Source organism: Mustelus asterias, chromosome 7, assembly GCF_964213995.1.
Source record: "Mustelus asterias chromosome 7, sMusAst1.hap1.1, whole genome shotgun sequence".
Classification (NCBI taxonomy): domain Eukaryota; kingdom Metazoa; phylum Chordata; class Chondrichthyes; order Carcharhiniformes; family Triakidae; genus Mustelus; species Mustelus asterias.
In genome coordinates, this window is record NC_135807.1 from 14,408,705 (window position 1) to 14,436,023 (window position 27,319).

At 47.1% G+C, this 27,319-nt stretch overlaps 1 protein-coding gene across 3 annotated transcripts in view; it reads left to right on the top strand.

Annotated features, from left to right (window-relative positions):
• The window catches only part of LOC144495572 (protein spire homolog 1-like), a 266,677-nt gene that overhangs the window by 132,407 nt on the left and 106,951 nt on the right, over positions 1-27,319 (top strand). For all 3 annotated transcript variants that reach the window (XM_078215700.1, XM_078215699.1, XM_078215701.1), the window contains exons 4-6: positions 11,178-11,303; positions 17,835-17,915; positions 22,780-22,944. In XM_078215700.1, the coding sequence (XP_078071826.1) occupies positions 11,178-11,303; positions 17,835-17,915; positions 22,780-22,944 (372 nt within the window). The remainder of the gene's footprint in view (positions 1-11,177; positions 11,304-17,834; positions 17,916-22,779; positions 22,945-27,319) is intronic.

A 27,319-nucleotide genomic window follows, 5' to 3' on the forward strand; every position in this document is an offset into this window, starting at 1 on the left:
AGCCCCTTGGATCCCATGCCCTCTCACTTTCTCAAGAAGTCTTGCATGGGGGACCTTATCGAACGCCTTGCTGAAGTCCATATAGACCACATCCACCGCTCTTCCTTCGTCAATGTGTTTGGTCACATTTTCAAAGAACTCAACCAGGCTTGTAAGGCACGACCTGCCCTTGACAAAGCCGTGCTGACTACTTTTGATCATACTATACTTCTCTAGATGATCATAAATCCTGTCTCTCAGGATCCTCTCCATCAACTTACCAACCACTGAGGTTAGACTCACCGGTCGGTAATTTCCCGGGCTGTCCCTGTTCCCTTTCTTGAATATAGGGACCACATCTGCAATCCTCCAATCCTCCGGAACCTCTCCCGTCTCCATCGACGATGCAAAGATCATCGCCAAAGGCTCCGCAATCTCCTCCCTCGCCTCCTACAGTAACCTGGGGTACATCCCATCCGGTCCCGGCGACTTACCAACCTTGATGCCATTCAATAGTTCCAACACATCCTCTTTCTTTATGTCCACATGCTCGATCCTTTCTGTCCACCGCAAACCAGCAGTACAACCACCCAGATCCCTTTCCACCGTGAATACCTGAATGTTTGTATGTTGCTCATTCTTGAGCTCAGCCTGCAGTTTGGCTTTTAATATTGCACTCTGTTTCTTCGTGTGCATTTGTGCTCCCCTGTCTTGGTGAGTTGGTCGTCGCTTCTCTCCTGCTCCAGGAGCGACCTCATGTTGTGTGTGTGAGCTTCCTTGCTGTAGTTTATCTGTTGGGTTAACTTCCTAGCACCGCGGGCGGGGGAGGAGTGTTATCATTGTCAGGCAGTCAGGGCTTGGATCAAGGGACCTGACATTGGGAAAGAGGTTGGGGTTGGGGGAGGTGGGAGTGCTGAGATTCAGCACCCTGCCCTTGCTACCAGCCTCCTTTCACCTTCTGTGTGATCCCTTCCCTCCAACTGTGGCCTGGGTTCCTCGACTAACCTGGGCCTTGGGCAAATATATTATCGGCAGCAACCACGTCCTACTCGGTGTTGCAGCTGAGTAAGCGCAGCTGCTGGCGTCTGATTGGCTGGTTGCTCGTGGTGAGTGGACTTCCTGCCCCTCAGGTCCTTGATCCTAGGAAAAGTCACTTAAATAGCAGCTAATGAAGCAGGCCTTCTGAAAAGTAGACACTGTGGAGTTCCCAACTTGCTCTGTCACATATTGGATGGCACGGTGTACAGTGGTTAATACAGCTGCCTCAGTGTCAGAGACCCGGGTTCAATTCCAGCCTCGGGTGACTGTCTGTGTGGAGTTTGCACGTTCTCCCTGTGTCTGCGTGGATTTCCTCCGGGTGCTCCAGTTTTCTCCCACACTCCAAAGGTGTGCGGGTTAGGTTAATTGGCCATGCTAAATTGACCATTAGTGTTCAGAGTATTAGCAGGATAAATATGTAGGGTTACGGGTGTAATAAGTCTTTGGAGGCAGAAGTCCCTTTACCAAAATCTCTTTATTTACAAACTCTAACAGCAGTACACAGAGTGCTAGCAGTCAGCAGTCTACCTTTGGGGGTGTCAGAGGAACTGACACTCCTGGTTCAGTACAAGGCAAAGACTCCCTGATTGGCCCATCAATTGGATCCTTAATCAGGGATTCATACTCCAATAGGCCAACCTCAATGGCTGGATTGAAATCATTACAATGGGGATAGTTGTCGGTGCAGGTTCGATGGGCTGTAGGGATTCCCTTCTGCACTGTAGGGATTCTATGATACATTAAATACCACTCAATATTTCAGATTGACGTTCCATCAAAAATACTTGCATTTCACCTAATCTCCATTTATTGCTGATTAAAGTTTGTAATGAAAATATCCCACAATAATATTTTTAAATGTCCCTATCATTTTTCTTCGAGGCTGCTGGCAGCAGTCTCTAGGAGATTAATGTTTAATTCTTAGACAATCCTGAAAGGTTGGCAACCTTAACATTCATTGCAGCTTGAAACTCAGAAGGCCGATGGCTGAGGTATTAGTTAATGGTCTGTGAAGCTGACATAGTTATTTTTCCAATCATTCAACCCTCTTCAAACTTTAATAAATAAAGCTCAATCTACTGCTGGCTTGGTATCCCACCTTCCATACAATACTTAGGATATATTTTAAATGTGAAGTTCAGAATTTGTTTTCACATATCTCCAGTTTTCCTTTGTTACGTGAGGCAGAAGCCTTTCTTGCTAGGCCCCAGGAGAAACAGCACTGACTTGTCGTTCCAGTAATCCTCTGGAGATTGTCAGTTTGGCTTTCCACTGGTGGGAACAGATGACCGAGTAACTAAAGGTCAGAATCGCAGCAGGGGGAAGGGGAGGCCGGTAGCCTGGTTGCTACGGCAACTCTGCGTTTTTCATGTAATGAAGAAAGACGCTAAAACCTTTTTATTAAATTCGGTAGCGCAGAAAGCTGCAGGGATCATTTCATTATTTTTTTTATAATAAATTCCTGCCTCGTTTAGTTTGTTATTGGAGTTTTATTTTTCACGATAGATTGAGTGCTGGATTTCATGGGAGATATCGAGGTTGATGATTATTTGCGTATTGCAATTTGCAGTGTGTGAGATGGGGGGGGGGGGAAAGTAAACCTCTTGGAGAATAGAGAGGTCCCTCTTACCTCTGAGGTAAACATTATTCAAAATTATGCGCATCATTAGTCTGAGATGTGATGTGTCTGATTTAAAACTTAATCTGGTCCCTAAGTGCCAGAACACTCACATTGGATATTTGCCAGTTGAATTTCTGCTTATGTGATTTGATTCGATTTATTATTGTCACATGTATTAGTATACAGTGAGAGGTTTTGTATCTTGCGCGCTATACAGACAAAGTATCCAAAAGAGAAAATGCTGGAAAATCTCAGCAGGTCTGGCAGCATCTGTAAGGAGAGAAAAGAGCTGATGTTTCAAGTCCAGATGACCCTTCGTCAAAGCATGACAAAGTTTTGACAAAGGGTCATCTGGACTCAAAACGTCAGCTCTTTTCTCTCCTCACAGATGCTGCCAGATCTGCTGAGATTTTCCAGCATTTTCTCTTTTAGGAGCACAAGTCAGGAGTGCGATGGAATATTCTCCACTTGTCTGGACGAGTGCAGCTCCAACAACACTCAAGAAGCTCAACACCATCCAAACAAAGCAGCCCGCTCAATTGGCATCCCATCCACCACCTTAAATATTCACTCCCTCCATCACTGGCGTACAGTCTGTGCACAATGTGTACCATCTACAAGATGCACTGCAGCAACTCACCAAGTCATCTGCAGCGGCACTTTCCATGGCCATGACCTCTACCACCTAGAAGGACAAGGGTAGCAGGTTCGTAGGAACATCACCACCTGCGATGCCCCCCCAAGTCACATACCATCCTGACTTGGAGTTATGTCATCATTTCTTTCTTGTCAGAGAGTCAAAATTCTGGAACCCCCTCCCTGGCAGCACTGTGGGTGTACCTGAACCACATTGGTTCAAAAAGGTGGCTCACCAACACCTCCTCGGGGGCAATTAGGGATGGGCAATAATCGTTGGCCTGGCCAGCGACACTCAAATCCTGTGAATGAATAATAAACATTTAAGAAGTGGGACAAAGGAATAGATTGAAATGCTGCTAGGGTTAGATGATGTGACGGTGGGAATTAAGTAAGTTTGTTTATTAGTCACAAGTAGGCTTACATTAACACTGCAATGAAGTTACTGTGAAAATCTCCTAGTCGCCGCACTCCAGCGCCTGTTCGGGTACACTGAGGGACAATTCAGCATGGCCTGTGCACTTAACCCGCACACCTTTGGGCTGTGGGAGGAAACCGGAGCACCCGGAGGAAACCCACGCAGACACGGGGAGAATGTGCAAATGCCACACAGACAGTGACCCAAACCGGGAGTCGATCCCGGGTCCCTGGCGCTGTGAGGCAGCAGTGCTAACCACTGTGCCTCCGTGACACCCAAATATTCAGTTCAGTTAGAATCAGGGATACTGAAGAGGATGGAATCGGAGGAGCTCCGATATCTCGGAGCATTGCTGGTCTAGAGGAGTTTACAGAGATGGAGCTGGGGGGCTGAGGCGATGAGGGAGTTGAAAACAAAGATGAGAATTTTAAAATCGAAGCAGTTCCTGAGAATAAGCAAGAAATACATTATATCACAGGCTGCACAATCCACTATTTTGCTGCTGGGGTGAAGTGTTGACCCTGTTAACATGTTTAGCGTGCAAACCGTCAGGTAAATGTTTTCGGAATGTGTGTGCGGAGTTAAAAGCCCAGGATAAATAACCTGTACGAATTAACAGCCGACTGAAGCAGAGATTTGTTAAGCTCTTGATGGTACAAGTTGTGTGCCCATGTCCCCTTAGGGTTTCAATGTCTCATTTAGGTTCAGTAAATACGAGGGGAGTTCATTCAAAGGTTTTTGCTATTCTGGTTGCAGCTCAGAGCCCTGGATTTTTGTTCTTTGGGAAGGTCAATTAAAATGCTACAGAGTTTTCTTCTCTCGGAGAAATTATTTTCTCTTCCAAGTGACACGTTTTCTTTATATATTTTCTAGTTTCTGACAGGAATGTTACAACGTCCTTCTATCCCTTTCCGTACCCCAATTTCTATTAACCTCTTTTATTCTTTTTGTGGTGATCTTATTTTCTTTTACTCTCGAGAAGGCTGAGGGGGTTATCTGATCAATGTCTCTAATAGGGTAGATCGAGAGAAGGTGAACCCACTCATGGGGGAAAACAAAATTAGAGGCCTTAAAAGTTTTCACTAATAAATTCAATTGGGAATTTAGGAGAAAGGTCTGAGCGACAAGTGTAGATTGGCTGCATTTAAGAGGAAGCACACAAAGGAGGAAATAGGTTATGCTTATATGAATAATGATGGGAGGAGGTTGGTGTGGAGCATACACATGGGCATAGACTAGTTAGGCCGTAAGGCCTGTTTCTGTAATGTAGAGGGGAATTTTAGCCCTAGTGCTGGTGCTTTACAGGGGAGATACATGCGATCCTGTGGCAGGGGCAACTTTTCATTGGTGAAACCCACTGTCAGCCAATAATACAGCAGGTACGAATGGGTTTTGTAAAAGCCTCATGGATAAACAGGGAGGCTCTGCATCATGGCCACAACTTTCCTGTCTACCTCTGTTCCACGGCGCTTTGTTCCATTTCCTGATGCACCCTGTCCTCACCCTCTGACACCCTCAAAACTCCCCCCATCATTCCATCCAACCCCCACCCCAGCCCCCGCCCTCTGCTATTCTTTCTTGCTCTGGTAACCCCTTTCCTTCTCACCAAGCCCCTTCAACTGCAGATTCAGCTGGGGATGTCTGAACCTAGACAGAGAGCAAGCCCACACTTCAGCAACGCCTCCCTGTAGGTTCTCCTGCGGGCTATCCGGGACAGGAATGAGCTGTTTTTCTTTTGCCTCTGGAGTACATCAGGTGACCCTCGCACTTGGCCAAGGACAGAGGTGGCAGAGGACGCAGGTTTCGAGGTTATTCTGCAGGGTAGGATGGCAGGGGTAGTTTAACATCCCAGGAAGACAGGCGATGGGGCAATAGTGATGTACGGGCCTCACTCTTGGGTGAACTGTGTGTGTACAAGGCTGTCGCTCATGTCCTGTGCACATCTTTCTGTGGCCCTGGCAGCCAGTAAAGGGTCATTCACATTCAATAACCGATTTGGCTGGACAGAGGCCCATGCCCCATTTATAAGGGTGCTTGGGCCATTGCTAACTTTGCTGGAACACTGGTGTAGGGAGAAAGCAATCTCTCTCAAAGGAGATGTTTTTGAGAGAGATTGAGAAATGAAAATTTGTACATATCTTTGGGACCCCCCCGTGTGAGGTCATTGTAGTTTTTTTCTGCACTGCATTCAGGACCTGGGTGTGAAGGATCTGATGTGGAGATGCCGGCGTTGGACTGGGGTAAACACAGTAAGAAGTTTAACAACACCAGGTTAAAGTCCAACAGGTTTATTTGGTAGCAAAAGCCACACAAGCTTTCGAGGCTCTGAGCCCCTTCTTCAGGTGAGTGTCTTCACTCACCTGAAGAAGGGGCTCAGAGCCTCGAAAGCTTGTGTGGCTTTTGCTACCAAATAAACCTGTTGGACTTTAACCTGGTGTTGTTAAACTTCTTACTGTGAAGGATCTGCCATTCAAAATCTCAGTAATCACCCTCCCACATGCCCATACTTCAGTGGGGAATGGTCCATGCTGTGTTCAGAGGGATCGTGATAATAACATTTCATTGATTGTGGAACCTTCTCCCTGCACAGCCAGAACTAAAAACCTGGCAGTTGTCTCCAGACCAGCCCTGTCTCACAGCTCTGACTCAGAAGCTTGTGCTTCACTTCCCACAGCAGAGTCTTCAGCACCAATCCAGACTTGAAGCCGCAGTGCCGTCTGGAGGGAGTGCTACTTTCGTGGAGGTGTCGTCTCAAAGCTTTATTTAAGTTGTTCCCTGGTAATGAGGAGTGTCTCAGCACGCTCCAACCCTTTGATTCAAGCTTGAAGGATTGGAAAAAGGGGAAAGCTATGCATGTTCAACTTCTCATCTTGCTAATGTGCAATCTGGTTCCAAGAAAAAGGGAGAAGGTTCAAAGTAAGCCAGCTGCAACAATAGTAAACAGCAATAAGAAACACAGACAAAGCATGGGCTTCGCCACTGGCACGTATCATTGGAATGAAACAAAGAAGATTAACCTTTGTGAATAGCGACTGTCTTTTTGAACTTGCATGTTGATTAAATGCTAAAAATGAGATTCTATCTGTCACCACAGGCAAATGTTAAATATCCCATTACAACATTTCAATGTAGGGTGAGGCAGTTCTCTCTGGTGTTGTAGCCAATGTTTATCCTTCAACCAGTATATTAATATAGATTATCTGACCCAATATCACATTGCTGTTTGTGGGAGCTTGGCTGCAATGTTTCCTACATTGCAACGCTGACTACACCTCAAATACACATCATTAGCTGCAAAGAACAAAGAACAGTACAGCATAGGAACAGGCCCTTTGGCCCTCCAACCCTGTGCCGATCATGATGCCTGCCTAAACTAAAACCATATGCACTTACGAAGTCCGTATCCTTCCATTCCCATCCTATTCATGTATTCGTCTAGATGCCCTTTAAATGCCGCTATCGTACCTGCTCCCACCACCTCCTCGGGTAGCACTTTCCAGACATTCACCACCCTCAGTGTAAAAAAAACTTGCCTTGATTTTTGTGTTGTCTGTGAACTTATTAATCAGACCAGATACATTTTCATCCAAATCATTTATATATACTACGAACAACAAGGATCCCAGAACTGATCCTTGTGGAACGCCACTAGTCACAACCAAAGCACTCTGGAACTTCCTGAGGTCCTGAAAGGTGCTATGTAAATGCAAGACCTTCTTTCTCTGATGACTATCTAGTGTGCACCAATCTTTGGGGGAAAGTCTTTGCTTAAGGGTGAGAGACTTGATGGTGGAAGTTTGGAACTAAGCCAACCTCCTGTGGCAGAGGGGAGGTGATGGCCTGGTGGTATTATCGCTGGACTATTAATCCAGAAACTCAGCTAACATTCTGGGGACCCGGGTTTGAATCCCCCACGGTAGGTGGTGGGATTTGAATTCAATAAAAAATATCTGGAATTAAGGATCTACTGATGACCATGAAACCATTGTCGATTGTTGGAAAAACCCATCTGGTTCACTAATGTACTTCAGGGAAGGAAATCTGCCGTCCTTACCCGATCTGGCCTACATGTGACTCCAGAGCCACAGCAATGTGGTTGACTCTCAACTGCCCTCCAAGGGGGAACTAGGGATGGGCAATAAATGCTGGCCAGCCAGCGACACCCATGTCCCACAAATGAATTTTTTAAAAATCTGATACCGGAATGAGGTATGTCTGCCGCCTTTCAGGATAGTGTCAACAGTAAAGTCAATGCCAGCTAGGCTGGCTGACCTGGGTGGCAGGCCGGTTGCAGAAAGCTTTGATCCACCCAGCTGCTCCAAGTATTCCTGAAAGTCAATAGTGTTCCTGCCTGGAGAAACAGGTGAAGTTTACCAACACGGTTCATTGGATTTGTTTCGACGGGGGTGGGGTGGGGGGAGTGCATTCTGCATCAAGCAAGCAGAAACATCCATGGGTTGGTTGGAAGTCTTTACTGCGTTTTCACACACCAGTCCCCAGAGTTGGCCAGAGAAACCCAAATTGTATTTTCATCAGTGGTGCTTTTTAGCCTATTGACACAAGTTACAGAAGGCTCAGAATTTAAGGGGGCTGTGAAAGTTTTCAGGGAAACTCCAGGTAATTAAAACGCCAAACACATATTTGCACGTGGCAGGGCCATTGTTGAAATAAAAGTTTTCTGGTATGTGACAAGAGCTGTGGCCATTTAAGAGAATAGTGGAAAAATTAGTCTTGACCTCAGCTCCTCCCACTGTAGAAAGCCTGATTGTTCGGGTTGGCTGAGAAATGGAGAGTTACTGGAAGTTCTGTGGTTTTTTTTATTTACCAGGCTTCTGGACTGGCAACTATCGTTGAGTGCGTTTGCAGTTTTTCTGCATTGTTGAGATGCAGACGCAAAGACTTAGCTCAAAGGCTTAAGATGCGGCATCACTTTGCACCCGTCAGTGATGTTTTAATATATAACCACGCTGCCTCACTGAGAAGCCAGGGCATGCGGCAATTTCTCTGCATTATCCACAAAACAACTCAATCACAGATTTGACATGACAGAAATGGAATAAAATTCTGCCTCCGGTTTTTACTTTGCAGTCTCCTGATCTGAACCGTGATACTAACAAATCTTCTTACAATGTCAGTTGTGCAAAAAAGATACAAGGATAAATTGCCAAAAAATTGCTGCTGCTTACCAATAATATAAATCCTCTCACAGGAGTGCAACATCAAATTTAGACATTTCGCTGAAGATGTTAATAGGGGGAACATAAAATGAAAGCAGTATCCTATTTGTGTTAGTGGGGAGGGAGCGGTGAGCTGTGGAATTGCGTCTGCTTTGTTTGGTGCCCTCTGTGAATTTGTTTTTTGCGGCCTTTCTTAACTCCAGTGTTAATTAATGTTTTTATTTTCAGGCCATGGCTGCTCTGACAAATGAATCATAGAATCCCAACAGCGCAGAAGGAGGCCATTCAGCCCATCGAGCCTGCACTGACAACAACCCCACTCAGACACTATCCCCGTAATCCCACGTTATCTAACCCTGCCGCCCCACGTGTCTTCCTCCCATCTTCCAAAGATGTGCAGGTTAGGTGGATTGGCCAAGGGAAATGTGTGGGGTTACGGGGATGGGGCGGGGGAGAGAGCCTGGGCAAGATATCCCCTGTCAAAGAGTCGGGGGCAGACTCGAAGGGCTGCTCTGGGGGTGGCATGGTGGCACAGCGGTTAGCGCTGCTGCCTCACAGCGCCCAGGGACCCGGGTTCGATTCCTGGCTTGGGTCACTATCTGTGCGGAGTCTGCATCTTCTCCCCATGTCTGCGTGGGTTTCCTCCGGGTGCTCCGGTTTCCTCCCACAGTCCAAAGACTGTGCTGGTTAGGTGCATTGGTCGTGCTAAATTCTCTCTCAGTGTACCTGAACAGGCGCTGGAGTGTGGCGACTGGGGGATTTTCACAGTAACTTCATTGCAGTGTTAATGTAAGCCTTACTTGTGACACCAATAAATAAACTTTTTTGGGCTCTGCAGGGAGTCTATGATTCTAGCTTTCTCTGAGGTTTCATCATTAGCCCATCTCACATCAGAGAAATCTCAGTGTGGAATGATAGCTTGCCCAACGCTTCAGATTTCAACACACTTCGGTCCAGGCCAGTCTGGTCAGCCCAGTCACCTGACTGTAGGAGAACAGGCCAGTTTGTTTGCTCTGGAGAAACTCCTCTATGGCAAAGGATTTGAGCAATATTATTCTTGCAAGCACAGTTTGGCTAAGCGGGATCTGCCTCTGTGGAATTTTGGCTCATCATGGACCTTTGCTCTTTAGTGCTTTGGCTTTTGCCAAATGTTGATAATCAATGTTGATTATCATTGATATCAATGCTGATAACGTTGACACAAGCAGAAGTCTGTGCCATGGATGTTGATTTATTGAGATGTCAGTGTATTAGAGAAGGGTTTGTGGCGCAGTGTCGGTTGGAACAGGATCAATTTCCTCTTGAAGAATTGTCCTGGAACTGAACCTCATCCAACCTTCACAGACGACGGGGCAGCTTTTCATCTTCGCTGCCTGGGTGGTAATCTAGCTGAGTGGTTTGCCAGGGCTCTACTCAACTCACCTAACTTTCATTCCCAGTGACTGGCACCTAGGAAATGATGGAAATACCTTCTGACAATTCCTTTCAAGCACAAACAGCCCACGTAAGGATCTTAGACACCATTCAGCGAGGCTACGAAAACTCAAAGCAACAGACCCGTTGCTGAGTGGCTGAAGGGCATCCCAGAACTGTGTTGTCAAGTACCGCTGCACCCGGTAACAGGTTATGAGGAACGACAGTAAAACATTATACAATTAAGGCCAGAACAAATTCACGGATGTTGAAATTCTGACACAAAAGCAGCGACATGTAGGTCATTCATCGACTAAAGTAGAAAATCTAGGTTAACGATTCAGAATTTGCTGACATGGGTGGCGCAGTGGCACGGTGGTTAGCATTGCCGCCTCACAACCCCAGGGACCCGGGTTCGATTCCGGGCTTGGGTCACTGTCTGTGCGGAGTTTGCACATTCACTCCGTGTCTGCGTGGGTTTCCTCCAGGTACTCCAGTTTCCTCCCACAGTCTGAAAGGTTAGGTGCATTGGCCATGCTGAATTCTCCCTCAGTGTACCCAAACTGGCGCCGGAGTGTGGCGACTTGGGGATTTTCATAGTAACTTCACTGCAGTGTTAATGTAAGCCTACTTGTGACACTAATAAATAAACTCAAACATGTGGCCATCTGTCCCGCACTCCTCAGGACAAACGCAAGAATGCCAAGTTTCAAACAATCACAACAATGTATGCTCAAGGAGTAAAATGACTCTGATTGGCCGAGGCATCGCCATGGAGAAAGCAGCAGGGAGCTGTAGGCTCCCCAAGCTTCCAGATAATTTGGAAAAAGGTTTTATGTCAGGTGGAGTGAGAAGTAAGTGACTAACGATTTTCTTTTTGTTTTCTCTTTGTCAGCTGTGTGCTGCTCACTTGACAACCCCAGCAGAGGCTCCGAACCATTATCAGGCCGTGTGCCGGGCACTGTTTGCTGAATCCATGGAGTTACGCACTTTCTTGGCCAAAATTAAAAGTGCTAAAGAGGTAAGTGGTCACCTAAAGTCAGCTAGCGAGTCAAGAGGAGTAACATAGAACATTACAGCACAGTACAGGCTTTGGGAACAGAGAGCTTTGGAGACCCCTCGCCCGAATTCCCATCAGTGCTGTTTCTTTGTGTAATTATCTCCAGCAGATTGGCCTTGTTGCTCTGCACATTTTTGGAACTACAAGCTGAAAATGCTGGAAATACTCGGTCAGCAGGCCAGGCAGCCTCTGTGGAGAGAGATGAATGGACTTAATGTTTCAAGTCTATGACCTTCCTTAGGGAAAGCTGATGACCTCTGGTGAAAGATCCCTGTAATAAATCCAAGGAGGCAAAGGTCCTGTCACCAAAAGTTCCTTTATTTACAAGACATACTACACAACAGAGTGTGCTCCCTGCTTCAGCAGGCAGAGAGACTGACACACCTGCTTTAAATATGGAACATGAGGCTCCCTGATTGGGCCATTAATTGGGACTTAATCAGGGGCATCTTTTTGTGTCCAACCAAATAAACAAAATCAAATTAACTTCGGGAGAATTCAATCAGGGATGACTTTCGATAGATCGCAACGAGATAGCTGCTCTGCTACACACGAAATCCTGAGCCAGAATCGGGTCGTCTATGAATATTTTACATCGTGTTCCCAATGAGCATGCTGTGTGTTAACAGGAGAGAAGCGGCGTCCATCCGGCCGCGCTCCAGCCCTGAATTGAGCGGCACTCTGCACTGACCCGAGTCGGCTATCCAAGGCCAACCAGTGATCCGCGACGCTGGGATATTGGTACTTTTAGGCGAGTTTCTGACTTAGAAGCTTTCAGTCATAATCCCACAGATGGTAGCTTCGCACCATTGGCTCCTCAGCCAAATACATACACCAAATGAGGACTCAATCAGGGAGCTCATACTCTAGCAGGCCAACCGCATTTGCCTGACTGAAGTCATCACAGTCCCTGAACTGAAACTTGACCTCTTGTTTCCCTCTCCTTCCTGAACAGCACCATTGGTGCATCTACACCAGGTGGACTGTGGCAACCCAAGAATACAGAGCAATAAAGTTTTACAGCACAGAATGAGGCCCTTCGGCCCATCGTGTTCGTGCCAGCCATCAAACACCTATCTATTCTCCAGGGCATTTTGGGATGGGCAACAGTTGTTGGCCTTGCTAGCAATGTTCACATACCATGAAAGAATATAAAAGAACAGGTGCTGCCAGACCTGCTGAGTATTTCTAGCATTTTCTATTTATATTTCCAATTTCCAACATCTCTCGTAATTGGCTTTCTACACAGTGTGGCCTATTTTCATGTTATTATCTTTTTCTTCTTTCTTCCCTCCCCACGGGGGAGTCCCCAGTCCTTATTCTCCAGACTGTGTTGTTTGGTTGGGGGGGGCGGGGGGGGGGTGGGTCGACAGATCAGAAACCCCAAGCCAAACTAGACCCCAACAATTTTCTATTTTGGCATTAATGTGAGGATAGGGGGTGGGATTTTCCAGCCACACTCGCCCCAATGCCGGAAAGTTCCACTCGAGATCAACAGACCGTTGCATGGTCCATGTCCCGCCCGCTACAGTTCCGTGGTGGACAGGACAGGAACGCTCCGCCCAGGAAGTTACACTCCATGCGTGATTCTGCTGACAAACCAGAGAGATTTCATCAAAGCAAATTTTATTTAACAACACAGTTTAACTATAACAAATGAATTAGTTTAACATTTAACAATTGAACAGTACTTAAACATGACAAAATATAATTCTGAACTGTGACCCTATTACCACGAATTCCAATTCAAGCAATATTTCTCTTATAGACTTAAACCTCTCTTTAATATTAGTTAGCAAAACACAGGCATTCTTCTTGCTTATCTCAAGTTAACAGTCCTGAGCTTCAGATCACCTCTGGAGCAAGAGAGTCATAGGGAGACACCTGCTTTTTTTTCTAACAGCCCAAGCAGCAACTGCTTGTATTTTAAAATGAAACTGAAAAAGTATGCCTTCCCTGCAAACCCATTAAGAACATGACTCTGTCCCTGTCAATCAACCTAATCAAAGCTCTACACTGAAACTCCAAGGGGACTTAAATCAACAAAAGGCCCATTAATTCTCCAAAGTAACACATTCCTTAGTGAAAACCATTTATAAGCCTGCATTCTTAGCATCTGTTTCATGTTTACCAGACAAATTGACTCTTGTAACCGCCTCTTAAAGGCGGTGGCGCAGTGGTTAGCCCTGTTGCCTCACAGCTTCAGGGTTTGATTCCCGGCTTGGGACACTCTCTGTGTGGAGTTTGCACATTCTCCCCGTGTCTGCATGGGTTTCCTCCGGGTGCTCAGGTTTCCTCCCACAGTCCAAAGATTTACAGGTTAAGTACTTTGGCCATGCTAAATTGCCCGTTAGTGTCCCGGATGCATAGGTTAGAGGGACTACTGGGGTAAATGCATGGGGTTACGGGGATGGGGCCTGGGTGGGACAGTTGTCTGTGCAGACCCAATGGGCCGGATGGCCTCCTTCTGCACTGTAGGGTTTCTATGATTCTAAAGCAACCCCACCTTAAACATAAAATTCATCAAAATATCACAGTATCATCACAGCGTTCAAAGTGTGAATGAAATCAGAGTCACTTTGTTGATATGTGTTATATAACAATGAGCAATGTGGAAACAACCCATTCAGCCCAACACGTCCATTTTGAAGTTTAGCCTCTACGTGAGCATGAGCCCTAATTCCATCTCCCCTTTTCCCTTCAACCGCTTCTCTAATTTATTCTTAAAGATTGACATGGTCTGTAAATGTGAGCAGATCCAAACCTCTGTGGCCCCGATCCTCACTGGTACCATTACCCCCTGTATGGAATGCGATGTAGGCCAGACCAGATAAGGACAGCGGATTTCCTTCCCTAAAGGATATTAGTGAAGCAGATGGATTTTTAAAACAATTAACAACAGTTTCAGGATCACTATTACAGAGACTAGCATTTAATTCCAGACTTTATTAATTGAATTTAAATTCTACCAGATGCCCATGGAGGGATTTGGACCCTAATGACACGAATGGATCTGCAATGCATTAGAGAGGGTGCAATAAAGATTCACGAGATCTGGTTCCAGGGATGAGGAACTATGCAGATAGATTGGAGAAACTGGGGCTGTTCTCCTTGGGGGAGAAGGTTGAGAGGAGATATGACAAAGGTGTTCAAAGTTACGAGGGATTGGGACAGAGTAAGTGGGGAGAAACTGTTTCACTTCATGGAAGGATTGAGAAGCAGAGGACACTGATTTAATGGCAAAAGAAGCACAGGCAGCATGAGGTAAAATTCTGTTAAGCAGTGAGTAGTTGTTCTGATACGAGAGGCCTGATTTTAACCCGAAGCGGGATTCAGCAGAGTGGGCGAGGGGGAATAGTGTGAGATCGAATCACACAGCACAGAAGGGGACCATTCAGTCCATCATGTCTAAGCCAGGAGGGACACCAACACCCCGTCCAGACCTCAGTAGAGTTAGGCCTGGGCGATTTTAACTCCCTGGCCTCATCTATATTTTGTCAGCAGCCTGGAGCTGGATGTAAATCATAGCGAGTGGGCTTTGAGAGTGGGGTGGTCTCCATCTCTGGGTAGGTAGGGTTCTGGGGAAACTATAAATCTTTTTGGGGCTAAAAGTTTAAAAACAAATTAGTTGCCTGGGCTTCTTCTGACCTTGAATGCCCTTCCTTCCATCGCCCATGGGTGGGGAAGACACAGCACCTTCCTCACTCGGTCAGCCATTAAAATTACAGTCGGGCTTGAGGATAACGTTGGAATCTGCTCTGCACATGGATATGAATGGAGGCCAATGGCTTCGGGGGGTCTACTGAAAGAGCAGGTTTAAATAGGAGTCAACAAGGGCTGTGCAGGGCGTTACTAATTCAATATTTCCTTTGGTTATAGCCAATTTCATAGAATCTACAGTGCAGAAGGCGGCCATTTGGCCCATCAAGCCTGCACCGACAACAATCCCACCCAGGCCCTATCCCTGTAACCTGACATTTAGCCTGGCCAATGCACCTAATACACTAAGGAGCAAGTTAGCATGGTCAATGCACCTAACTGTGGGCAGAAACCGAAGCACCCGGGGGAAACCCACGCAGACACGGGAAGAACGTGCAAACTCCGTACAGACAGTGACCCAAGCCGGGAATCGAACCCTGGTCCCTGGCGCTGTGAGGCAGCAATGCTAACCACTGTGCCACCGTGCCGCCCGTGATATGGTTAAAATCATCCTTTGCATCCTGCTGTAAAGTGTATTGATTGGCTCATTCAGACCCGAAAAGAAATCAATGTGTTTTACAATGAATGTTGTGATTGACGAGTTTAGCACAGATATCAATCCCACAGAGCAATCTAATGGGCTGGAGGCCTGGAGGGAGACCACTATTAACTTGCCAAGATTGTTAAAGGTTCATAACGGGACATTATACTTTCAAATAGACAGCTATCTATTTATGGAAAAGGCATGGCCACAACACTTTGCTTCTTGTCAGCTAAGGTGTGTGAATGTCCTTTGGAATGTGATACTATTCTTACCTGACCATTCACCATTCTGAATTTCAAATTCAAATTCAAATTTCAAATTAGGTCTCCTCAACTTGCACAATAATTTTATCAACAGTCGCGTACTGGTATAGAAGTCAAATATTGCTGAAAAGAGAGAGATATTGTCAAAGTTTTTCATCTTGCACTCATCAGGACAAATGCAAGAATATCACATTTCAAACGATCACAACAATTCAGACTACAGGAAGAAAGGGCACTCAACCAATCAGAGTCCAGTTGCTCATCCACACTGCTGTCCTTGCTCTCTGTATAGGCTGCAAGAACCTCAAACCTGTTGGCCAATTACAGGGGCTCTGGCTCCTCCATTGCTGCCCTCTGTGCCCCCATACCTGCCTCACTTGCACTCACAAGGTTTGGCCTCAAGGGCCTGCAAAGCCACCAGACATTCACGCTGCGTGCGAAAATCAGACAAGTCATTGCATATCCCGCAATATGCATGTGCTCGATCAGCCAGGTCCTTGGAAGCGTGCCTAGCACATGTGTGGGATACCCAATGAGTCGTCACATTTTCACATTCATAGAATCCCTACAGTGCAGAAGAGACCATTTGGCCCATCGAGTCTGCGCCAACTCTCCGACAGAGTATCTTACCCAGGCCCTCTCCCCCACCCTATCCTTATAACAGCACGCATTTACCATAGCTAATCCACCTTAACCTACGCACCTTGGGACACTAAGGAGCAATTTAACATGGCCAATCCATTTAACCTGCACATCTTGGGACACTAAGGGGCAATTTAGCATGGCCAATCCACCTAACATGCACATCTTTAGACTGTGGGAGGAAACCGCAGCACCCGGAGGAAACCTACACAGGGAGAAAGTGCAAACTCCACACAGTCACCCAAGATCCAGAATAGAGCCACGGTCAGTGTGAATGTCCAATGGTTGTTGCGAGGCCTTAACTCAGACATATGTATTTGGAAGCTGGACAAAGGCACTAGAATAGTGATCCTTAACAAGCATGACAATATTGACAAAATGCACAACATTCTTAATGATGGGTTCAAATTTGTATCCATTAGACCCACCACCAAGCATGTCTGCACAGCCCAGCTCAAAAGCAAGTTGCAAAAACACTTGGTAGACTTGTGTAACAGCCATGTGGTGTAAATGATAGAATTCCCCCTCATGGTTCACTATATCCACTATGTATGTGCTGCCCTAGACACACAGAAATGATGTGCCATTATGCCCTATCTTATCCAAGACAAGGTTTGCCAGCGTCCATTTCCAAGCATCTGTATAAATTATTGTTCCCTTTGAAATTTGGTCTTCTTGCATCTGTCCTGATGAGTGCAAGATGAAAAGCTTCGACATCATGTCTGCTCTGGAGTTGCAAGCAGACATTACTCCATGTTCAGTGATGTCAATAATCATTACATCAAAAACAAGAGTTTATTTTAATGAACAAGGTGCTTGTTTGTCTTACCGCAAGAGCGAGAAAGGCGTGTCATATTGTCTTTTCTTGTCACCATGTTTAACTAGAGGTTATGAAGCATTCGATGCCCAATATTTGTAATTGTTTATATCTGAGCACAGGTATATCCAGTAAGCTTTTACATTGGTATTTGACAACCAGTTCCATTATCCTGACAAAAAAATGACAGCCACGAAACTCAGATGTGTTGGAGAGTGTGGGGAGTCCGGTGTCCATTAGCCGGCAGGCTTCACTGTCTGAATCTCTGACATTTCCAACTGGGATTCTACCCAATTTCAGGGGCAGTCCTGAAGGAGAATTCCTCCAGTTAAGTCGGGCAACATAGCAGTCGGGCCAAATTGCTTCCATTTACTGGTGCAATGACACGACGAAAATGGGCTTCTGATTGACTGATTTGGGCTGCTCTTTCTAAGATCCAGCACAGGCACGATGGGCTGAATGGTCGTCTCCTGTGCATTAGAATTCTGTGGCTCTCTGTCTTAATCTGTTCTCTGATTGATTGGCAGAATTTGAAGAAGCTGCTGGATACCAAGGGCGAAAGCAGCCATCCCAACATGGAACTCAGTGAGCTCAATAACTTTGACTGGGTAAGATGCGAGTGTTCAATGGTCAACACTCCCTTTGCTTTAATACTTTAATATCACAAATTCTGTATTGTACAGTCATCTGCAAAAGTTCTTATATAAATAGTACTCTATAACACTCGAGCATGTTGTGTGTATTTGGATGAATTATAAACATCAACAACATCCTTCCCTCCCCACCGCTACCCGACCTCAACCCACTCCAACAGGGCACCCTCTGGTAGGCAAGAGGAACGGGCAGTCAAGTGGCACTATGGTATTTAATACAGAAATGGGAGAGGCTTTGGAACTGTATCACCCTTCCTTAACATGGTGGGTAAAAATACTGGAAGGCACTGTGGCACCAACAGCACTGTGGGTGTACACCTACACCACATGGACTACAGCGGTTCAAGAAGGCAGGCACAGTGGGACAATGGTTAGCACTGCTGCCTCACAGCCCCAGAGACCTGGGTTCGGTTCCCGACTTGGGTCACTGTCTGTGTGGAGTTTGCATGTTCTCCCTGTGTCTGTGCGTTTCCTCCGGGTGCTCCGGTTTCCTCCCACAGTCCACAGAACATCATGGGCCTTTGGACGACTAATCCAGTGACATTACCACTATGCCACAATGTCCCCTAAACATTAGGATAGGGAAAGGAAAATAGTCTCCATTAGCTGCAAGTACAAGGGAAGACAAATTAAAGATTTTTGGGCAAGAGATGCAGGGTGGAACGTGAGGAATGTCTTTTTTACACAGAGTAATAGTCATATAATGCTACAGTGCAGAAGGAGGCCATTCGGCCCATTGAGTCTACACCAACCACAATCCCACCCAGGCCCTATCCCCATAATCCCATGTATTAATCCTAGTTGGTCCCCCTGACACTAATGGGCAATTTAGCACGGCCAATCCACCTAGTCCGCACATCTTTGGACTGTGGGAGGAAACCAGAGCACCCGGAGGAAACCCATGCAGACACGGGGGAGAACATGCAGACTCCACACACACACTGACCCAAGCTGGCAATCAAGCCCAGATCCCTGGCGCTGTTAGGCAGCAGTGCTAACCACTGTGCCACCATGCTGCCCCAATATTGACCTGGAATGCACACAGGAGGGTAGCGGAAATTGGACAGATAAGGAATTTAAACTTGGGACGCTACGGGGATTAGAACAGGTGAATAGGGCTGACTGGATTGCTCTACCGAAATCCAGTATGGAGTTGATGGACCGAATGACCTGTGTTGTTTTGACACAAATGGTGATATTTAATCCAGGTGCCTGGAGTCTTGCCTGCTCAATGGAGAGCTGGTGAGAGCCCTGCAGTGCCTCCTGTGGAACAGGCAATTCAGTGACTAGCAGTGGGTCTTCCCCGGAATCAAGGACCCACCCAGGAGTGGAGAGCTGCTGGCCAATCAGAGGCTGGCAGCTGGTAGTGCCTTTGGGAGCAGTGGCAGCTCTCTCATCAGTGCACCCACCAGAGACCCAGGATCAGTCAGGGACAAGGAAGCTCACAAACAAGACAGGCATTTATTTTTGTCTTCCTCGCGCTGATTGGCGAGATGGGGACTCTGAGTGGACCTCAATTGGTGGTGGGGTGGCACAAATGCCTTCTCGCCCGACCGCCCTGGACGTAAATGGGGCAGAGGCAGGAAGATGTCAGGTACCAACCTCACCAATAAAAGGCCCTGCCCCCGTCTCCAAACCTGCCACGAGGGAGCATGAAATTCCACTCTCCGACTTCTCATAGACTCCACATCCAACCGCTGACTCCTACTGTCTGTAACATTGCTTCACCCCCCTCAGCCCGAGTTCACTCTTCTTTCACCTGCCAAGAAGCAGCCTGAACCCTGTCTGTACATAACAGTGCCAAAATCAACACAGTTACTTATGTAAGGAGAGAGGAAAGCTGGAAGTGGACAACAAGGCATTCACCAGCTGAAGGGAGAAGAGAGAAGTCTGTGTTTCATTATCAAACCTTCACAAGCGGCTATTACTTTTTCTTGAACATTTTTGGGACATGGGCGTCAGGGAAAAGGCCAGTATTTATTGCCCATCTCTATTGCCCTTGGCTGACTATTTCAGAGGGTAATTAAATGTCAACCACATTGCTGTGGATCTGGAGCCCAAACTACGTAAATCCAGCGGATTTACATCATTAAAGGACATCAGTGAATCCAGTGGGTTTTTACAATTACCCAGTGGCCTTCATCGTTGATATTTATTTCAGAAATATTTATTAACTGAATTTAAATTCTCCAGTAGCCATGATGGGATTTGAACTTCTGCCTCCCGGATCTTTAATCCCCCCTCTCTGGATAGGACAGTGCTCATGGTGAACCAATCGACCATGCCTAATTCTTTTCTGAAACTTGTCCAAATGTATCTGCTATCAATCAGCTAAAAAAAATGGGAGAGTCAAACAAAGAGTGTGCTGTTGACCAGCTCATAAACAGTGTTTAATCCAGTACATGACACAGCTGAGGAATAACCAAGTTTTTGTGTTTTGACATATGAAGACTGAGCATCACTGTTCGCAAGCACAGGATCAGCAGTTTGACACTCCTGGAGAAAGTGCCGTGTGGATAAGGGAGCAGCAATGCCAGACGCTACTCTCCATGTGTGGAGGAGGGTCTACCATGGTCCAAGTCACACGGGGGGGGGGAAGTCATTTGACAATTCCATTAGGACCATTCCACTCCTGTGACAGGAGTGTGGCGGCTGTGGGAGGGAGGGGGATAGGGATGGGGGCTGATGGGGACAAATTCCAAAATGGAGCTGCCATAAAGATGGCCACAAATTCGGGTTGTGGCAGTGCCTTCAAGCACTGTGGACAGATAAGGGAGGTTGGAGAAGGTGCCTGAAATAACTCCTCAGAGGCCGGTGTCCCTTCACCAGATTCCCTTTATTTACAAACTTATCTCCACTCCTAAGACTGCTTCAGGTACAGAGTCAGAATCCGGAGTGCCAGCAGACCTGAGACACCTCCTTAGATACACAGGTGAGACTCCCTGATTGGGCAGGCAATCATTACCTCAATCAGGGAGCTCGTACTCCATGGCGCTCGTTTTCTGCTGCATCGGCTTAAGGGTCATAGAGGGGCCCGATTGAAATATGAGTGGTCCCCCCCACCGCCCCCATTCTACTCGGCAATTTTCTCTGCAGCCTCTGCAAAGCGTCCAAACTTTCTGGCTGTATCACAGCTTGGTATGACTCCTGCTCTGTCCGGGGTACGTGGGGTCCTTAATTATGCTGGCTGCTTTTCTGAGGCAGCGGGAAGTGTAGAGAGTCAATGGATGTGAGGCTGGTTTGCGTGATGGATTGGGCTTCATTCACAACCCTTTGTAATTTCTTGAAGTCTTGGACAGAGCAGGAGCCAGACCAAGCTATCTTACATCCAGAAAGAATGCTTTTTAAATGGTGCATCTGTAAAGTTGGTGAGAGTCGTATCAGATATGGCAAATTTCTTTAGTCTTCTAAGAAAGTAGAGGCGTTGGTGGGCTTTCTTAACTATAGTGTCGACATGGGGGGACCAGGACAGGTTGTTGGTGATCAGGACACTTAGAAACCTGAGGCTCTCGACCATTTCTACTTCTATATGGACCAAACCAGGCAGTGATGGAAGATTCCCTTCCCTTAAGGACTTCACTGGATTTGTGAGACAACTTGGTTTCCTTCTGGTCTCAGGCTGAAATTCATCAGATTTAATGAATTGAATTTCCCAATTTGCTGCAGTAGGATTTGAACTCAAACCCTCTGACTTGATAATCGTGACATCTGAGAATGTCACAGTGCAGAAGGAGTACAGGTACATCATGCCTGTACCAGCTCTGTGAAAGAGCTATCCAGTTAACCCCATCCCCGGGCTCCTCACCATTGCCCTACAGATCTTTCCTTTTCGAGTTTATCTCGAATTCCCTTTTGAAGATTATATTGAGTTTTTCAGCTTGTGACAGCGTACTGGGTAAAAAAATATTCCACCTCTTCTCTGTTTTGCAAATTATCTTAAATCCGTGTCCTCAGGTTCCTGTCACACTCACCAGTGAACCAGTTTCCCCTTATTTATTCAAATCTAAACCCCATATCATTTGGAACATCTCCATTAAATCTCCCCTTAATCTTACCAACTTGAAGGAGAACAGTCTCAGTTTTTCATAATCCCGCCACAAAACTGAGGATAACCCCTCTCCATTCAGATTATTCAGCCACATCGTCACCCTTAATAGTTAAGCCTTTTGTTAAGGTTTTGTGTACCAAAGAACCACAGAACCCTACAGTGCAGAAGGAGGCCATTCGGCCCATTGAGTCTGCACCGACTCTCCAAAAGAGCATCCATCCAGGCCCACCCCCTCCCCCCACCATCCCCATATCTCTGCACATTTCCCTGCCCTATCCCCATATCCCTGCATATTTACTATGGCTAATCCATCTAACCTACACATCTTTGGACACTAAGAGGCAATTTAGCATGGTCAATCCACGTAACCTGCACATCTTTGGAGTGTGGGAGGAAACCGGAGCACCCGGAGGAAACCCACGCAGACACAGAGAGAATGTGCAGACTCCACACAGACAGTGACCCGAGCTGGGAATTGAACCTGGGTCCCTGGCGCTGTGAGGCAGCAGTGCTAACCACTGTGTCAACCTGCCGCATGTTTTCTTCTTTCTTCTATTTTCTGCTCCTGGAGTAGACTCCAGCCCGTGTCCAGTCGGAGCCAGCCCTCTGGTCACTGTGTCAGATGGTGGTTCTCTGTCTCCCCAATGGAGGCTCAGAGGGACTTCGTCATGGCATCATTCCCAAAACATCATCAAACCCCTTCTCCTTTCATTCCAGAGCTTTTGCAGGAATGTGGCTTCCAACACTAAGAGAACTGTCTTCCACTTTCAGGCCTGCTTCTGGGTGCAAGTGATGAGAGATTTGCGGAACGGTGTGAAGCTGAAGAAGGTGCAAGAGCGACAATACAATCCACTGCCGATAGAGTACCAGCTCACCCCGTACGAAATGCTCATGGACGACATCCGATCCAGAAGGTACACCCTCCGCAAAGTCATGGTGAGTCATTGCTACCAACCTGCCCGGCATTGAGTGCTGCTTGGTTAGGAAGTGTGCGCGTGCGTGTGTGTCTGTGTGTGTGTGTGCATGTGTGTATGCGCATGCATGTGTGTGCATGTGTGTCTGTGTGCATGCATGTGTGTATGCATGCGTGCGTGCCTGTATGTGCATGTGTGTGTGCATGCATGAGTGCACATGAGTGTGTGCGTACATGTGTATGTGCATGCGTGCATGTGCCTTTGCGCACACATGCATATGTTGTGAAGGTTCATGTGTGTGTGTGTGTGCGTGTGCATGTGTGTGTGCACCAGCATGTGCATATGTGTGCGTTGTGAATGTTCTTGTGTGTGCATGCATGTGTGTCCATGCATGCGTGTGCTTAAGGGTCATAGAGGGGCCTGATTGAAATATGAGTGTGTGTGTCCCCCGTTCCCCATCCCACCCCCCAAACTCGACAGTTTTCTCTGCAACCTCCGCAAAGCGTCCAAATGTCGCCAGGCAGGAGCTCCTGGCAAACTCAGGGTTAAAATCTTTGGGCTTTGATGTCGCAACAATTAATTAGCCATCATGTGTTGGAATTTTTATTGGAAAGGGAATAGTTAAAGGCCTGGGGATTTTTATTGCCTTGTCTACATTTACAATGTGTGCTGAATATTAATGTTTTAGTGGTTTATTTCTCAGCATCCTGCACGTATCTATCTGCACCAGAAGTCACACAATTCCTTGTATGACGTACATATTTGCATACACAATCACAACAACCTCTAAAGCTGTCCTCTCTTTGTTCCAACCACCGACCGGTGTTTAATCTGTGTGACAGAGGCCACTTTCGGAGTTAATTATAATCAAAATGAAAATGAAATTTTGATTGTTTTTTTTTAAGCAAGAACCCGGCGATCTACGTCAATTGTACAGTCAGTGCCTGGCTCAATTTCAGTGTGGTAACTCTGTATTGTGACGCAGCTAGCAGAACTGGACTGAGTAAAGTGGGTTTAGACCACCGTATTGTCTCGTGCTAAGCAGTGCAGTTGGCCAGTCGAAAGAATGCAAGGAAAGTTAAGGGTGTGAAAAGATGACTGGACACAATAAAAATCATTCCTCTCCATAACCGCAGCATTCTGAAAACCCTGATCCCTTTGTCTCTACAAACTCAACTTGCAGATTTTGTTCCAAATGCTTCTCACTGTTTCAATACCAGGAGAATGTTTCAGGTGTGAGTTAGCTTGCTGCAGTTATGGACTGATGTCAGAATGGTAATATCTTCAATCTATGGTCACCAGCTATCAGCAAGGTTTTTCACAGCCCCCGGTGCGGGTTGGTCTGATAATACTGGTGACAGTCGAAAGTTGCACATGAGTGAATTCTACAGGGGATACTGACACAAAGGCATGTTCACAAAAAAGGAGAAATTATTTTTTTTAAAAAAAAGTTTATTTATTAGTGTCACAATTAGGCTTACGTTAAAACTGCAATGAAGCTATTGTGAAAATCCCCTAGTCGCCACACTCCGGCGCCTGTTCGGGCACACTAAGGGAGAATTTTAGCATGGCCAATGCACCTAACCAGCACGTCTTTCAGACTGTGGGAGGAAACCGGAGCACCCGGAGGAAACACACGCAGACACAGGGAGAACGTGCAGACTCCGCACAGACAGTGACCTAAGCTGGGAATCGAACCAGGGTCCCTGGCGCTGAGAGGCAGCAGTGCTAATCACTGTGCCGCTGTGCCGCTTTTCTGTGGAAAATCAATCGAGGTTTTTAGTCTCTATTGTCACACATTTAGCCTATAATGGATGGATCAGTCCAAGTCCCAACACCCTGTTTAACTGCCGCTGAAGTGGAGTTGGGACAGAAGGGTGGCCCTCTTTGCCACTTCACCAGGGCGGCACGGTGGCACAGTGGTTAGCACTGCTGCCTCACAGCGCCAGAGACCTGGGTTCAATTCCGACCTCGGGTCACTATCTGTGTCGAGTCTGCCCATTCTCCCCGTGTCTGCGTGGGTTTCCTCCCGGTGCTCCGGTTTCCCCCCACACTCCAAAGATGTGCAGGATAAGTAAGTTAGCGGACGACACAAAACTGGCAGGACTTGCAGATAGTGAGGAACATTGCCAGAGGCTACAGAAGGATATAGATAGGCTGGAAATTTGGGCAAAGAAATGGCAGATGGAGTTCAATCCTGATAAATGCGAAGTGATGCATTTTGGTGGGAATAATGTAGGGAGGAGCTACACGATAAATGGAAGAACCATAAAGGGTGTAGAGACGCAGAGGGACCTGGGTGTGCAAGTCCACAGATCTTTGAAGGTGACGTCACAGGTGGAGAAGGTGGTGAAGAAGGCATATGGCATGCTTGCCTTTATAGGACGGGGCATAGAGTATAAAAGTTGGGGTCTGATGTTGCAGATGTATAGAACGTTGGTTCGGCCGCATTTGGAATACTGCATCCAGTTCTGGTCGCCACACTACCAGAAGGACGTGGAGGCTTTGGAGAGAGTACAGAGGAGGTTTACCAGGATGTTGCCTGGTATGGAGGGGCTTGGTTATGAGGAGAGATTGGGGAAAGTGGGGTTGTTCTCCTTGGAAAGACGGAGGATGAGGGGAGACTTAATAGAGGTGTATAAAATTATGAAAGGCATAGATAGGGTGAACGGTGGGAAGCTTTTCCCCGGGTCGGTGGTGACGTTCACGAGGGGTCATAGGTTCAAGGTGAAGGGGGGGAGGTTTAACACAGATATCAGAAGGACATATTTTACACAGAGGGTCGTGGGGGCCTGGAATGTGTTGCCGGGCAAGGTGGTGGAGGCGGACACACTGGGAACGTTTAAGACTTATCTAGACAGCTATATGAACGGAGTGGGAATGGAGGGATACAAAAAAGTGGTCTAGTTTGGACCAGGGAGCGGCGCGGGCTAATTGTTCTTTGTTTCTCGTTTCAAGGCTTCATTCTATGATCATCTTGCTGGTGCCAGTACAGAGCGAGACTGCGGATAGTTGGGAACCTGTCTCGGGGGCAGGGAATTCAGATGGTGTTCGTAAAGCAGAAGTGGAAATGAATAGGGTTGGGAAGCATTTTCTGATCAGGGCCAGTGTGATCTCCTGGACTCGTTTCGATCGCCTCAGGGGGTCGGAGAGGAATTTCCCAGATTTTTTTTTCCCCATATTGGCCCTGGGGTTTTCACTCTGGGTTTTCGCCTCTCCCTGGAGATCACATGGTCTGGAATGGGGGGGTGGGGGTGAGTTAATAGGTTGTGATGAACAAAGCATCGTAGCTGTGAGGGACAGCTCGGTGGATAGGATATTGGTATGTAGATAGGCTGGAAAATTGGGCGGGGATCTTGGATTCAGGATTCAATCCTGGACCAGGGAGCGGCGCGGGCTTGGAGGGCCGAAGGGCCTGTTCCTGTGCTGTATTGTTCTTTGTTCTTTGATAGGTTGATTGGCCATGCTAAATTGACTCAGTGTTCCAAGATGTGTAGGTTAGGGGGATTAGCAGGTTAAATACTTGGGATTACGGGGAACAGGTCTGGGTGGGAGTGCCCCTTAAAGCCCTACAAAAGAGGACAGCCATCCAGTGCAGGCAGAGGATAAATGATCCCCTTCGTTCCGTCAGGGAAAGTCATCTTTCTCATCACTCTGAACTAACACACTCACAAACTCACCCCCCATCGCAAACCCACCCCCCATCGCAAACCCACCCCCCATCGCAAACCCACCCCCCATCGCAAACCCACCCCCCATCGCAAACCCACCCCCCATCGCAAACCCACCCCCCATCGCAAACCCACCCCCCATCGCAAACCCACCCCCCATCGCAAACCCACCCCCATCGCAAACCCCCCCCCATCGCAAACCCACCCCCATCGCAAACCCACCCCCCGTCGCAAACCCACCCCCCGTCGCAAACCCACCCCCATCACAAACCCACTCCCCAACAGCAACCCACCCCCCATCACAAACCCACCCCCCGTCGCAAACCCACCCCCCATCGCAAACCCACTCCCCATCACAAACCCCCCCCCATCGCAAACCCATCCCCCATCGCAAACCCATACCACACCAGAAATCCATACAGCGGGATCTAGGCATGCGGATCCACAGTTCCCTGAAGGTGGCAAATCGGGTGGACAAGGTGGTCAAGAAGGCATATGGCATGCTGGCCTTCATCGATCAGGGCATTGAGTATAGGAATTGGAAAATCATGTTGCAACTGTATAAGACTTTGGTTAGGCCGCATTTGGAGTATTGTGTACAATTCTGGTTGCCATACTACCGGAAGAATGTTGATGTATTGGAAAGGGTGCGGAAGAGATTTACCAGGATGTTTCCTGGTTTGGAGGATATGGACTATGAAGAAAGGTTGAACAAACTTGGATTGT